A 14889-nucleotide genomic window follows, 5' to 3' on the forward strand; every position below is an offset into this window, starting at 1 on the left:
CTGATGAGATCTCGATAAAGGTCAAACCGGTCTGGGCAGTAGCCCTTCCCATAATGCATAGCATTATACATGTCTTTAAGGATATGTGCCTTGCATTGCGGGATATTAAGGCAATTGATGTGAAGTCATTAGCCTCTATGTACAAGTAGTCCAGTTGTGAAGTTACTTTACATGCAAACTTTGTTTGCTTACACTAGAATAAAGGATGAAACCAATAATATAATTTCTTGTCATTTTTAACTTACACTATCACCAAGTGAAAAAACTTTCTACAACTAACTATAATTCAAAGTAATATAATAAAGTATAAATATTCAAAATATCCTTGTATCTTTTAATGATTGCATGAGATTTGAGACCTGAGAAATTGCATTCAGACTACTTTAATCTTCTTCATTCTCACACTTATATACCTCAAGGGCATCAGCATTATCACTAATCTAATATTCCTAGTTTTGATTATTTGGCAATTCCATTCTCTCATGACAAATAACTCTAAATCCATTCATGCAAAAGCTCACTTATTCTTTACATTTATTTCATACATTTAGCAACTGCACACCATTCTTTTGTCTTTGTTTAGATTATTTCATACTTTATCCCTTTTTTTTTGCTCTTGTTATACTTCATTCCACACATTATTTATTATCCATTCTTATTATATTTCATTCCCATAATTCCCTCAATGTAATAACTAATTTTTATTTTTTTACAGTTAATCTTTAATGTATCAACTACTACAACTTTTTTTTTTTTTTTTACTGTTAAAGCCCAATCTGGCAATAATTCTTTCTTTTAGCATATTTGTACTTACCTGAACATTGTAAAAGTAACGATGGTTAACAGGAGTCCTAAAATGGAAAGGCCACATCCAATATATGTAATGATATCCAAAGCCAAGGCATGATTTTTACTAATACTGAATTCCTGACCATAAAAGCTCTGTTGGATTAAAAAAAAAAAAAAAAACTCAATTAAAATTGAGGATTCTAAGCTTTTGTTATTATACTTACTACTTTGTTTATTATTAAGCACCTGTCTAGCTGGAAGAATAACAGGACAATACATCATTTAAATGAAAGATTCTTGCCGTGAAGAATATAGATGAAGATGAGTTAGATAATCTGATGAAGAGGAATCAGGATGTTTTCTCCAGAAACTCAAGTTTTTTTTCCCCCTCATATACAATCAAAGCAGCCAGCAAATCCACCCAGAATTAAAAGACAGAAATACTATTAGTAGATGATATAGAGTATAGATGAAAGATAAAATAGCATAAAGAGTGGTGTGCAGCACCCTCTGCAATGAGTTTTGGACTCCTTGGAGGTGTCACATAATAATGGTGACAATTTCCTGGTCATCTCTGTGGAGTTTGAAGAATCACTGCATGAGACTCACACTAACCATTATTTATACAATGCCTATCACACTTTGACTTAAACTTATAATGCATTTGCAAGTATCTGTGGTAACCCATTACACTCAATTTCTACTCTCTGAGAAAAAATAAATAAATAAAACAAAAATCTAGTCATAACACCCTCTTTAACCATACTCTTAAACAAATTTCAGAAGTAACCTCTATTCTCTTCACTCCTGCCATGTGCTGGAAAACAAAAACATTTTGAGTGTCAACTTCTTTTTTCTTTGAGTGCTATCTCCTATCAGAAGTTAGCAACCACCTTGGCAAATTTTGAGCAATCTTCAGACATTCTGAAAAGTCTTTCAAGAGCTCATGTCAATCCACTGTCTGATGTCTTCCAACCAAGATCTTCATCTTCCTTGTCCTCTTCTTCCATTTATCTTCTCTTTTATAATCAATGGAAGTATCTTCTATTTTTATTTACAAAGTAGGTGACCAGTTCTTCTTGACTGGATGCTTTTGCTGTCCATGGAATTTTTAACATTTGTCTGCATAACCACATCTCAAAGGCTTCAAGTTTTTTCTCCCATTGATGTTATCTTCAAGGTCTAAGTTTCTGCACTGTACAGTAGGACAACCATAAATAGCATTTAATCATGCGTACTCTAAGCTCTAAATTTAAATTGCAGTTATACAGTATTGATTTCATCAGGAGAAAATTTTTTCTTGCCATTTCAAATCCAATTTTATTTCCATTTCTGAGTTGCATTCTTCTTTTAACCAGCATCCAAGATATTTAAATTTTGTCAGTCTATTTGTCTCCTGTTTAAAGAAGTGTTGAATTAAGAATTGATTTCTTGTTTATGACCATGAATTTAATTTTGGTGATATTTATCCTTAATCCCCGTTTTTCACTCTCTTCCTTCTTTACCATTTTTAGCTAAGTTCAGCACATATTCTACCTGTGATCTTAGAATGCATGGACCATCCATCTGTTCATAAGTATTTTCTGGGTTTTGTCCATCATCAGTAAAAAGTTCTTTTACATATTTCATCCATTCTTGTATTTTATCATCCTTTTCAGATATTATTTCTACCTTTTTGTCTCAAACGATAGATATAGTTTTTTCTTAAATACACCTGAGGTCTCTTAAAGCTTTGTTATTAAAACTGTCATGCTATTTCTTTATATTTTTCATTCATCCAGACTTCTTTTTCTTCTTTGATTTTGTCTTTAATAATTTTCTGAACCTTTTTATATTTTGTTGGACTATGATTTTTATATGATCTGTGTTCATCCATGAAAACAAGAAGGTCATCAGTTATCCAATCTTTCTTTTTTACTCTATCAGGACAAAAAGCATTGACATAATTCTCTATGAAGACAGATTTTAATTTGTCCCATGATTCATCAACCCTCATGATATCATCATTCTTGATAATTGCCATATCTTAATTCAGATCTTGACTCAGATTTTTTTTTTTATCTCTGGATTTTTTTAACTTTCCTAGATTAAACTTTTTTTGTTGATGTTTCTTAAGTATAGCTTTCAGTCTGAGTTTTAACTCTGTCACCAGTAGATCATGATTACAAGCAATATCTGCACCAGGATAGGTTTTTGTGCTCTTTATGGAACTTCAAAATTGTTAATTAATTAGCAAGTCATCAATTTGGTTTCTGACTATATTTGAATTATGATCCTGTGGTGACCACTAAGTATATAGCCTTCGGGATGGTAGCTTAAACCATGTGTTTGTGATTATTAGTTCCTCTTCTTGGAAGAATTGAATAAGACAGTCTCCTCTCTCATTTCGTGTTGTCAGTCCATGTTAGGCAAGTATATCTCCACTTCTACTTTTCCCAACTTTGATGTTAATATCATGATATTAACATGATATTGATGGTGTTAATATCATATTTCATTGCATTTTTCATTAGTTCTTTGAATTGATCATAAAATTCTTGATCTCATTATCATTCTTGTCAGCAGTAGGAGCACCGATCTGTGTGCGGAGATTTAGTGATATTTAGTGGTTAACCTTTCAGTTTTAATAACATCCTATCTGAGTAGGGGATGAAAGTCAACAGTGACTTATTGGCATATTTGTTTACATTTTCACTACTTCCAGAGTTGTACATTGTCATGTAATCAACTTGAGTTTTCCCCGATCCTGGCCACCTAACATTGCTCATTCCTAAAATCACAATTCCAAGTCTTTTCATTTCTTGGATGGTGTTTCTTAGCTTACCTGCTTCATTCAGTATTCTGACATTCCAGGTTCCTTGTTTTAGTGGACACACTATTTTGAGCCAAGAGATTCTTTGCATTACTCTCCCATTTAAGGGAAGCCAGGAACTTGGGGCCATTTATATAGATTTGCTCACCATGGTGGTTAGTCACGATTTGTCTGACTCCATGGAGCAACAGTTTCTCCATTAGCTTTCTGCTCTGCAGTATTACAGATATACACAATAAACTGTATTACCATCTGCAATTTTCTAATCACAAGCTTTACCAGCATCATGAGACCAATCTTATGTCAGTACTGACAAAGCTGCTTCCATTTGTCAGAGGAATGAATCCTTTAATTTTCCTTGGAACCCTAGGAGGGCCCTAACTAGGTACTGACAGCCAGAGCCAGCTGATCTCAGGTTGTTTATAGAGGTCTGCTACTCTGAAGGTTCTTTCGCATACCATGAGGAACTAAGTGTAGAGGATATAGGAGGGGATGAGTGAGCAGGAGATATTTGAGGAAATAAACTTGATGTCAAGAAGGTGATAGGATTTAATGACATATTACCACGTCTTAAGGGAATGTTCCAGGGAATTGGCAGTTGCATTGGCATGCCTGTTTAATAAAAGTCTTACAACAGAACAGGTTCCAGGTAAAATTGTTCACTGCATAAAGGTGTTGATAAGGCTGTAGCTTCAAATTATAAGCAATTTGTATATCTGGAGTTGATGTTTAGGTTCTGGAGAAATTGGTGAGAGGTAGGATACAGAAATGAGCTGATAACAGAAGTATTCTCTGTGGTTATCAGCATGGGTTTGTTAAGAGGGAGATCATGTTCCACTAACTTATTTATGTACTATAACAAGGTGACAAATACCTTCGAAAGGGGAGATGCATATACAGTGGCATACTTAGACTTTGCAAAAGCTTTTCATAGACAGCCACAACAAGCTGGTAAATAAATTGAAACAGATGGGATTGGATAACAGACTTCTGAGCTGGATCAGTGACTGGTTGTCAGATAGGTATCAGAAAGTTGTACAGTATATGGGGGTGCGGTATCCTGAAAGAGAAAGGTCACTAGTGGTGTACCACTGGGTTCGGTTTTTGGACCATTGTTGTTCAATTCACAAGTTAATGATATTGGGATGGGTTTAACTAGTGATATGCAGCTGTATGCAGATGATTCAAAATTGGGAAGAGCAGTGAAGAGTCAAGCAGATGTTATGACCCTACAAGAGGACTTGATTGCATGCATGGGCAGGTAAGTGGAACTATCAGTTCAATGTTGCAAGGTGTAAGATTTTGAGATTTGGTAAGTAATGATGGGATGCAAAGTATACGCTTAATGGGGAAACTATAAAGAAAGTAGAGGAGATGCGAGATCTAGAAGAGATAGTGGACAAGAACCTGAAATTAAGGGCCACATGGTGATAAGGATATATTGGAAAGGGTACAGAGAAGATTCACAAAGGTTGTCAGTGGTCTTTGGAATGTGGAGTATAAGAACAGATTGAGAAAATGTAAGTTACAGAGCCTCATAAATAGGAGGAAGAGGAGGGATATGATTGAGACATGTAAGCTAGTTAGGGGTTGTTATCAGGTTGACATGGAAGAGATTTTTCATAGAATGGGAGAGGGAGAGAGAACAAGAGGCTATTACTGGAAAATGTATAAGAAGGGTGTGAGCAGAGGAGCAATGAGCAGGTTCTTTGCATGGAGAGTGGTTGGTGAGTAGAATGCATTTCCTGAGTAGTTTGTGAATGCAAACACATTGAATCAGTTTAAAGCATGGCTGGATGAGCAGTGTTTGCAATAGTGTGTGTACCTGCCAAGTTTTGTCTGACTCCATGGAGGTTAGATGTTAATAATAATAATTTTTTCACCAATGGGATATGAATCCTCCTGCGCTGATTTGCCTGTTCTTCCTAGAGGTCCATTAGCATCCTTGTAGTAAGTGTACTCTACAAAAGGTCCCGGGGAGCACAATGAGGATATGGACTTGCCTCACTCCTCTCAGTGTCAACAATCCTATAAATCTTTTAATGACATGTTTCTATCATGTCTCCTCTTATTTGCTTATCAGTTAGTTTTCAAAGTTCCCAGATCTACAATATATTCACATGAGTATATTAACATAGACCTGTCACAACTTTGGTCACCCACCTCTCAATTTTTTCTACCCCTCCATCCCCAGAGGACCAATTGTGCGTGTAATGGTTCAGTGCAGAAACTGAATGCAGATCTTTTATTATTATTACCCCAAGACCTCCTCATGGAGTCAAAGACTCATCTGGGAGATCCTTTTATCACACACTCATCTCATCATACCGGGTCTTAAACACACTCAAACTCCTTGCAGACACCACACTCTCAGGCAAGGCATTCCAATCATTCACAACTCTGCACGAAAAAAACCTGCCTCTCACTCCCCTACTCACACCCTCTTTATACAGTTTCCAGGGATGACCTCTGGTTCTTCCCTGATTTCCCACTATTCTCTGTAGAACTTCTCCATCATTGAACTTATAACAACCCCTTACCAACTTGTAGGTCTCTATCATATCTCCCCTCTTTCTCCTCTCCACCAGACTCTGCAAATTACATCTTCTGAATCTTTCCTCATACTCAACATTCCAGAGGTCAGAAACTACCTTAGTCAATCACCTTTGGACCCTTTCCAACGTCTCTTCATCCTTTTGAAAACCAGGTGACCAAATCTGGGCACAATAGTCCATGATTTGGTGAGTGTTATACAACGGAACAAGAATCTCTCTACTTCTACACGTCAGTGTCCTCTGCATCATTCCCAGAAGCCTTTGTGATGTCTTCACAATTTTGGCAATGTGTCCCCTAAATTTTAGATCCTTATCCACTATCACCCCCAGATCTCTTATTTCCTCTACCTCCAACAATATATTCTCACCAAGCATAAATTCTGCATCCAATCTTTGTATTCCAAATTTTAAAACGTTACATTTTGCAACATTGAACTCGCATTCCCATTTCCGTGCCCAATCACTCAATTTATTCAAGTCTTCTTACAAGGCCACAACATCTTCGCTACTCTTTATGGTTCGTCCCAACTTTGCATCATCTGCAAACAACTGAATATCTCCATCCAAATCTTCGCCAATATCATTAATATACAAGTTAAATAATAATGGCCCTAAAACAGACCCCTGAGGCACTCCACTAGTGACTTTCCTTTTCCTGGATATTGCACCCCCATACACAACTTGTTGATACTTATCAGATAGCCAGTCTCCAATCCAATGCACTAATCTAATATCCAACCCCATCTGCTCTAGTTTGACTGTTAACTTATCATGAGGTACTCTATCAAAAGCTTTTGCGAAATCCAAGTATATTACTGTATATCCTTCTCCTCTGTCCAAGGAAGCAGTCACTTTATTGTAATAAGTAAGTAGATTACTAACACATGACCTCCCTTTAGCAAATCCAGGCTGTCCATCAAAGATTATACCATTGTTGTCTACCCAACTCTGGATCCTAGTTCTCACAAGCTTTTCCAACAACTTAACCTCAACACCTGACACACAGATAGGCCTATAGTTTGATGTTTGAGTTCGATCACCTCTTTTATGAAGTGGCACAATCTTGCCCTCCATCCACTCTTACGAACTTGACCAAATGCAGGACTCGTATTAAAAATTAAATCTTTCTTTATTAGGCTGTAAGAAAGGGAATGATGACACAGTCCAACACAATTTTTGCTGACTTTTATATGAGACTTGTTTTTTACTAATTTGGGTGCGCTGATTTCAAATATCAAACCCATTTTTCTCTATCACGTGAGGTTTTCCCTCTATGGCATTTTCTTTTTGCTAATTTGTAAGTTTTTGATAGTTTTAAGGAGGCAGTACTATTTAGAGGATCAAAAAAATCGATTTTTTAATATTATTTTCTGAAAGTATGTAATTTTAAAAATCTGTTCCTAACTTTTTATCAAGAAAGTCGAAAAATTCCCTAAGATATAGCCTATTATTCAAAGTGGTGCGCATATCAGAATCGGAGCGCTCACCGCTCTCGCTTGTTAGTAAACGAATAAATGCGTAAGAACCTGCAACGGCACGTACTGGCGCTTTGAATGCGAGTGAGGCCGATAATTAGATACATAACTACTTAACAATATTCATTAAAAATTACAAGAATATTTATAAAAAAATAACAATTTTACTTACACATGAGTTTCAGGGAATAAATTTTTGTTTGTAGCAATTTCTGCTGTGTGTTCTGTTTTGGCAATCCCTTTGAATACTCCAACAGTAGTCGGCCATCATGTGAGAATCCCATCTTCCTTGGTACCAATCTTCCATAGTTTTAAGTCTAGATGAAATCTTTCGCCTTGTTCATCGCTTACAACACCTAAATTCTCGGGAAATCTATCAAGATGACTGTATAGGAAATGAAGCTTTATGCTCATGTTGCAACCTAGGTGCTGGAATTTTTCAAGCATTGTTTCCACTAGATCTTTGTAATTGCATGCTTTTTTGTTTCCAAGAAAATTATTTGCAACCATCTTAAATGAAGTCCAGGCCTCTTTCTCAATTTCGTTCATAGAGTTGATGAAATTTGGGTCTCTCATTATTCATGGAAGTGTCCACGATGGATATTCCATGAATATCCATCATGGAAGAATATTACATAAGCAGAATGGAATGAAATTGGCTATCAGACAGATATCAAAGAGCTTTATCACAGAGAAGGACGGTTACAAGCCAGCTCTTCTGCAGGACTTAAGTAATGGGACCTTTAGTTAAGATAAAAAACCAAATGGCTAGTTTTCTGGCACCTTAATATAGGAAATAAGGGGATAAACATCCTTTGTTGTTTTATAGCCAGTAAGCGAAACTAAAGATTGATAACTACAATCTATAAGTTTCATGCCGAAAAACTATTGGCGAAGGCAATTTGAAGTAAAGGTGGAGCAAGCTCCCTCACTATTCTTGATATTTTCTCATAATGTAAAACACAGCTCCCAGGAGATGTAATACTTTTTTAAATAACGAAACCTGTGGTGCGTTCATAATTAGAAGAAACACATGTATAAACCACAGTGAAAATTATTTAATTGTAAATATTTCATCCTAAGTATCTTAGGACATCATCAGTACAGTATTTAAACAAAAATTAGGAATAACATACAGTTAGGGTGCATGATTACAATAGAATTTTATGAAAACGTGCATAACGTGCTAAAGTAGTACAAAAAAAAAAAAAAAAAAGGTCAATTATTTAACACAGTTTTGTATGATAATTTCCCATACTTTAGGAATAGTAAGGACGTCGTTGCGGTTTAGGTTTGGTCTGTGTAGTAGGCCTTCAGAACTTTCTTTGTATAAACGTTCATGTTTAAATAAAGATCTATGTAAAAGTTTAGCCTTTTCCCAATGGATCCTATGGTTTGGATTTTCAATTCCGTGTTGAGAGAGGCCAGATTTCTGCGGTTTAAGAAGACGAATGTGGTCTTGATGTTTTTTTTTTTTTTTTTTGTACTACTTTAGCACGTTATGCATGTTTTCATGAGATTCTATTGTAATCATGCACCCTAACTGTATGTTATTCCTAATTTTTGTTTAAATACTGTACTGATGATGTCCTAAGATACTTAGGATGAAATATTTACAATTAAATAATTTTCACTGTGGTTTATACGTGTGTTTCTTCTAATTAAGATGTAATACTGTCATTACATTATGAGGAGAGGTCACTACCCAGACCAGTTTCAACCTTTTTTGAAGTCTCATCAGTGAGTAGGTAGACCTGGAAGATATCAAAGCTTAGTGAAAAGAACTTACATACCTTCACTATACGAATGCCATAAAGGTGTAATTATATTTTAGTTAAGATAAAAAGCCAAATGGCTGGTTTTCTGGCACCTTAATATAGGAAATAAGGGGATAAACATCCTCTGTTGTTTTATAGCCAGTAAGCGATAACTAAAGATCGATAACTACGATCTATAAGTTTCATGCCGAAAAATTGTCTTCGCCGATAGTTTTTCGGCATGAAACTTATAGATTGTAGTTATCGATCTTTAGTTTCGCTTACTGGCTATAAAACAACAAAGGATGTTTATCCCCTTATTTCCTAATGGGACCTTTATTGTTCTTCCTTTTATGTCACTGATATTGTCACTGGATTGCACTAGATTTTGCTACAAGACTGATATGATGTGAATAAACTGAAATCAGGAGGATAAATGAGGATATCAGTTTATTATTATTATTAACATTTGACCTCCATGGAGTCAGAGACTCATCCAACAATACAATACTCATCCAACAATGCTTTAAACTGATTCAATCTGTCAACATCCACAATGCACTCAGGCAATGCATTCCACTCATCAACCACTCTCCATGCAAAGAACCTACACTCCTCTGCTCACAACCTCCTTATACAGTTTACAGCGATGGCCTCTGCAACTTACATTCTCTCAATCTGTCCTGTTTAATGAAACTCAATGTAAGGTTTTGAAATTTGGGATCAACAGATGGGAGGATGCATGCTCTACTGGTGGAATCACTGGATGAAGTGGAGGAGACAAGGCAATCTTAGGTATTGGCAGAAATTTGAAGTACAGTGAACATATTGTGAGGGTGGTGAAGTTGACCTACTGGACTGCTGCAATACTGAGAAGGACACTGACAGCATAGAACAGAGGGTAATAAAGCCCCAATCAAACCGCATGTGGATTACTTGACCAGGTCTGTTCACTATGATTTGAAGATGATGAAATAACTTTTAAGATACAAAGCATATAAGAAACATAATATTAGGACTGTGGAATGTTAGTTATAAGGAGAGATTGATGGCACAACCTGCAGAGTTTGGTGGACAGCAGATGGATATGACTGCAGCATTTACGCTGTTGAGAGATATTTGCTGGATTGATACTAGGGATATTTTTCATATGGCAGGTACTAGTCTCCATGTAGTCTTTCTGTTGGAAATCACCTGATATATATGATAATTACAGAGATACAATATGGGGAGTTATCATCTGCAAATAGGAATATTTAACTTCTTTTACTAAAATCATACTCTCAAAAGCAGCTTCATCTGCAGAACATTTTTCAGCTGTTATCACATTACTGTAGAAAACATTTTATATTGCTGTTCAACAGTTTTTGAGATGATCTGCTGGTTAAAATTACATGTAAAATATATGCAAGATGCTTAAAACATTAACACTAAACATGTTTTCTTCCATTAAATAAAAATCCTTATGTGCCAAAGCATATCAGTAATTACCAGATTTCAGACAATTTTATTTTGTGATACTCTTCTTCCAATTAAAAAAAAAAAAAAACTTTTAAAAAGTATTAAAGACCAATGTCTAGTTAATGGTCTAAAGTAGACTTTGCTACATGAAAATACTAACAGGCTATTCTAGAAATGCAGACACAACTGGACATATTTCACAATCATTATGGTTATACATATAAACAGAATATGGCATATTAAAATCAACTACATATATTTTGAACCATCATGAATAGATCACTTCAACTAATTTCCTTAATTCTAAGAGACCTTGCAGTGGCAGTGGTGGTGGAAAATTATCTGAAGTTCAGAGGTCACATTCACAAGTTGGAAAGTTGTCACATCAGATAATGGGAATGATGCAAAGGACCTTAACATACAGAAATAAAGATGTTATGGTTCTACTGTATAAGGCCTTGATAGTATGTGTATGGTCCTTTCTTTTAGGCTTGCACGGTGATCCGAATGCATTTTTGGAAATTATGGAGGCTACTACCGTGTTTGAATAAAAGCTTTAGTTTACTATTACTAAAATTTTACAATCCGACGTTTCGACCTTTATGTCAAGGTCATCTTCTGGAGCGTACAAATATACACAGGAAACAAGCTATACTACAATCATACTGGTTCGTTAAAGACACTGACTAACCGCTACCACAATTGTTGGCCTGACCTCTGGTGAAAAAAAAAAAAAAAAAAAAAAAAAAAAAAAAAAAAAAAAAAATTATACATCAATGCTAAAGTCCTATTATTTGTGTTGTCTACTATATACATATATTAACATTATATTAACATCATTCCAGCCAGTTGGAGTGGAATGGTTTCTAATAATAGCAGATTGGCTAGAGTCCTGACTTGTGTTGAATCTTTCAAATTAGGTTGGCTGAATGTGTGCCATCCAGATCCTTGGAATTTTCATACCATCTTTATTGTTGATATTTGGGTGGTTTATCAGGATTTCGCAGGATTCTTTAAATTTTCTTTCGTACCATGTTTTTGCGCGGTGTAAGGAGCAGGTGCTTTTCCAGTTGATTTGGTGTAAGGTGTTGAGTGCGTGGTCTGAGAGGCCTGCTTCACCATAATGGTTATATTTAATGTGTCTAATGTGTTCTTTTTTGCGTATAGGGATTGTCCGTCCTGTTTCACCAATGTACGGTAAGTTACAGGTGCAGCGGATGCAATAGACTCCAGGATGTGCTAATGGGAGGAGAGGGTCCTTAGAGGAGCTGAATATGGTTTTAAGTTTAGTGGGTGGTTTAAAGGTGGCATTAAGGTTATAGTGTTGTAGGATTCTGTTGATTTTTTCTGATAACCCTTTAATGTATGGGATGGCTATGGTTTTACTGTAGTCTAGATTCGTTTTTGTTGTGGTTTTATAGAGTATTTTATTGACAGTATTTTTGTTAGAGCCATTGTTTATGAATGTGTCACTAATGATTTCTAGTTCTTGTTTCAGGGCCTGCTGGTTAGAGCAAATAGTTGTGGCTCTGTTTTTAAGGGTGTTTATGACTCCATATTTTTGTGCTGGGTGGTGATATGAATTCGCATGTATGTATTGGCCTGTGTGTGTCGGTTTTCGGTAGACGGTGAAGGATAGATTGCCTGAAGGAAGACGTGTAACTAGTGTGTCTAGGAACGGGAGTGAATTTTGGTTTTCGATTTCGATGGTAAATTGTATGCGTTCGTGTTGTTTGTTTAGGTGGCTGAGGAATGTGTTTAGCGTTTGTCGACCGTGCGGCCAGATCGCGAACACGTCGTCAACGTATCTGAGCCAGATTGTCGGTCGAAGCGTGGCGGAATCAAGAGCCCTTTGCTCAAAGGTTTCCATGTAGAAGTTCGCGATTAGGGGGGATAATGGTGAGCCCATGGCCGTACCTTCCTTTTGTAGGTAGAATTTGTTTTGCCACACGAAGTAACCGGACTTTAGTACGTGGGCAAAGAGGGCCGTAATGTCCGTTTTGACGTTTCTGCCCTTTTCACTAATGTCCCCATCAATGACACAATTCTCCTACTACAGAACAAATTTCCGCCCGACATTACGGCCCTCTTTGCCCCCGTACTAAAGTCCGGTTACTTCGTGTGGCAAAACAAATTCTACCTACAAAAGGAAGGTACGGCCATGGGCTCACCATTATCCTCCCCAATCGCGAACTTCTACATGGAAACCTTTGAGCAAAGGGCTCTTGATTCCGCCACGCTTCGACCGACAATCTGGCTCAGATACGTTGACGACGTGTTCGCGACCTGGCCGCACGGTCGACAAACGCTAAACACATTCCTCAGCCACCTAAACAAACAACACGAACGCATACAATTTACCATCGAAATCGAAAACCAAAATTCGCTCCCGTTCCTAGACACACTAGTTACACGTCTTCCTTCAGGCAATCTATCCTTCACTGTCTACCGAAAACCGACACACACAGGCCAATACATACATGCGAATTCATATCACCACCCAGCACAAAAATATGGAGTCATAAACACCCTCAAAAACAGAGCCACAACTATTTGCTCTAACCAGCAGGCCCTGAAACAAGTACTAAAAATCATTAGTGACACATTCATAAACAATGGCTATAACAAAAATACTGTCAATAAAATACTCTATAAAACCACAACAAAAACGAATCTAAACTACAGTAAAACCATAGCCATCCCATACATTAAAGGGTTATCAGAAAAAATCAACAGAATCCTACAACACTGTAACCTTAATGCCACCTTTAAACCACCCACTAAACTTAAAACCATATTCAGCTCCTCTAAGGACCCTCTCCTCCCATTAGCACATCCTGGAGTCTATTGCATCTGCTGCACCTGTAACTTACCGTACATTGGTGAAACAGGACGGACAATCCCTATACGCAAAAAAGAACACATTAGACACATTAAATATAACCATTATGGTGAAGCAGGCCTCTCAGACCACGCACTCAACACCTTACACCAAATCAACTGGAAAAGCACCTGCTCCTTACACCGCGCAAAAACATGGTACGAAAGAAAATTTAAAGAATCCTGCGAAATCCTGATAAACCACCCAAATATCAACAATAAAGATGGTATGAAAATTCCAAGGATCTGGATGGCACACATTCAGCCAACCTAATTTGAAAGATTCAACACAAGTCAGGACTCTAGCCAATCTGCTATTATTAGAAACCATTCCACTCCAACTGGCTGGAATGATGTTAATATAATGTTAATATATGTATATAGTAGACAACACAAATAATAGGACTTTAGTGTTGATGTATAATTTTTTTTTTTTTTTTTTTCACCAGAGGTCAGGCCAACAATTGTGGTAGCGGTTAGTCAGTGTCTTTAACGAACCAGTATGATTGTAGTATAGCTTGTTTCCTGTGTATATTTGTACGCTCCAGAAGATGACCTTGACATAAAGGTCGAAACGTCGAATTGTAAAATTTTAGTAATAGTAAACTAAAGCTTTTATTCAAACACGGTAGTTGCCTCCATAATTTCCAAAAATGCAGTATGTGTATGGATTTGGCCTACTGGTTTTCATGGTGATGTACAAATTAGAAATAGTCCAGAGAGAAGACTAAGGTGGTAACTAGTCTTTGGGATGTGGAATATGAAGACAGATTGAGGGAATGAAGTTTGCAAAGCTTTGTGAATATGAGGAAGAAAGAGGATATGACTGAGACGTTTAAGTTGGTAAAGGATTGTTACTAGGTTAATGTTGAAGAAATTTTTCATCCTTGGAATCTGTATAAGGCAGGTGTGAGCAAGGGCAATAAGGAGCAGGATCTTTGCTTGGAGAGTGGAATGCATTGCCTGATATTGTGGTGAATGAAGATGCTCTGAATGAGCTTAAAGTATGGTTTGATGGGCTTTGTGTGTAACACTGTGTGCCTCTCACAATGAGTCTTTTGATTCCATAGAGGTCTGGTGTAAATAATAAGAATAATATTCATTTTATTTTACTGTATTTATGTAAGATTTTGTAATATCTTTTAAACAGTTTCATTCTC

The 14889-nt window shown here is 36.6% G+C and overlaps 1 protein-coding gene across 1 annotated transcript in view; it reads right to left on the reverse strand.

The window, feature by feature from the left end:
- Window positions 1–275: 275 nt before the first annotated feature.
- Window positions 276–14889, reverse strand: part of LOC150104427 (adhesion G protein-coupled receptor G2-like) — a 107897-nt gene continuing 93283 nt past the window's right edge. The window contains exons 6-7 of the mRNA XM_090396480.1: window positions 815–942; window positions 276–279 (exon numbers count right to left, since the gene is read on the reverse strand). Coding sequence (XP_090252606.1) covers window positions 276–279; window positions 815–942 — 132 coding nt within the window. The remainder of the gene's footprint in view (window positions 280–814; window positions 943–14889) is intronic.

This window comes from Typopeltis vanoorti, chromosome 8 (assembly GCF_054136105.1).
Source record: "Typopeltis vanoorti isolate ZY-2024b chromosome 8, IOZ_Tvanoo_1.0, whole genome shotgun sequence".
NCBI lineage: Eukaryota > Metazoa > Arthropoda > Arachnida > Uropygi > Thelyphonidae > Typopeltis > Typopeltis vanoorti.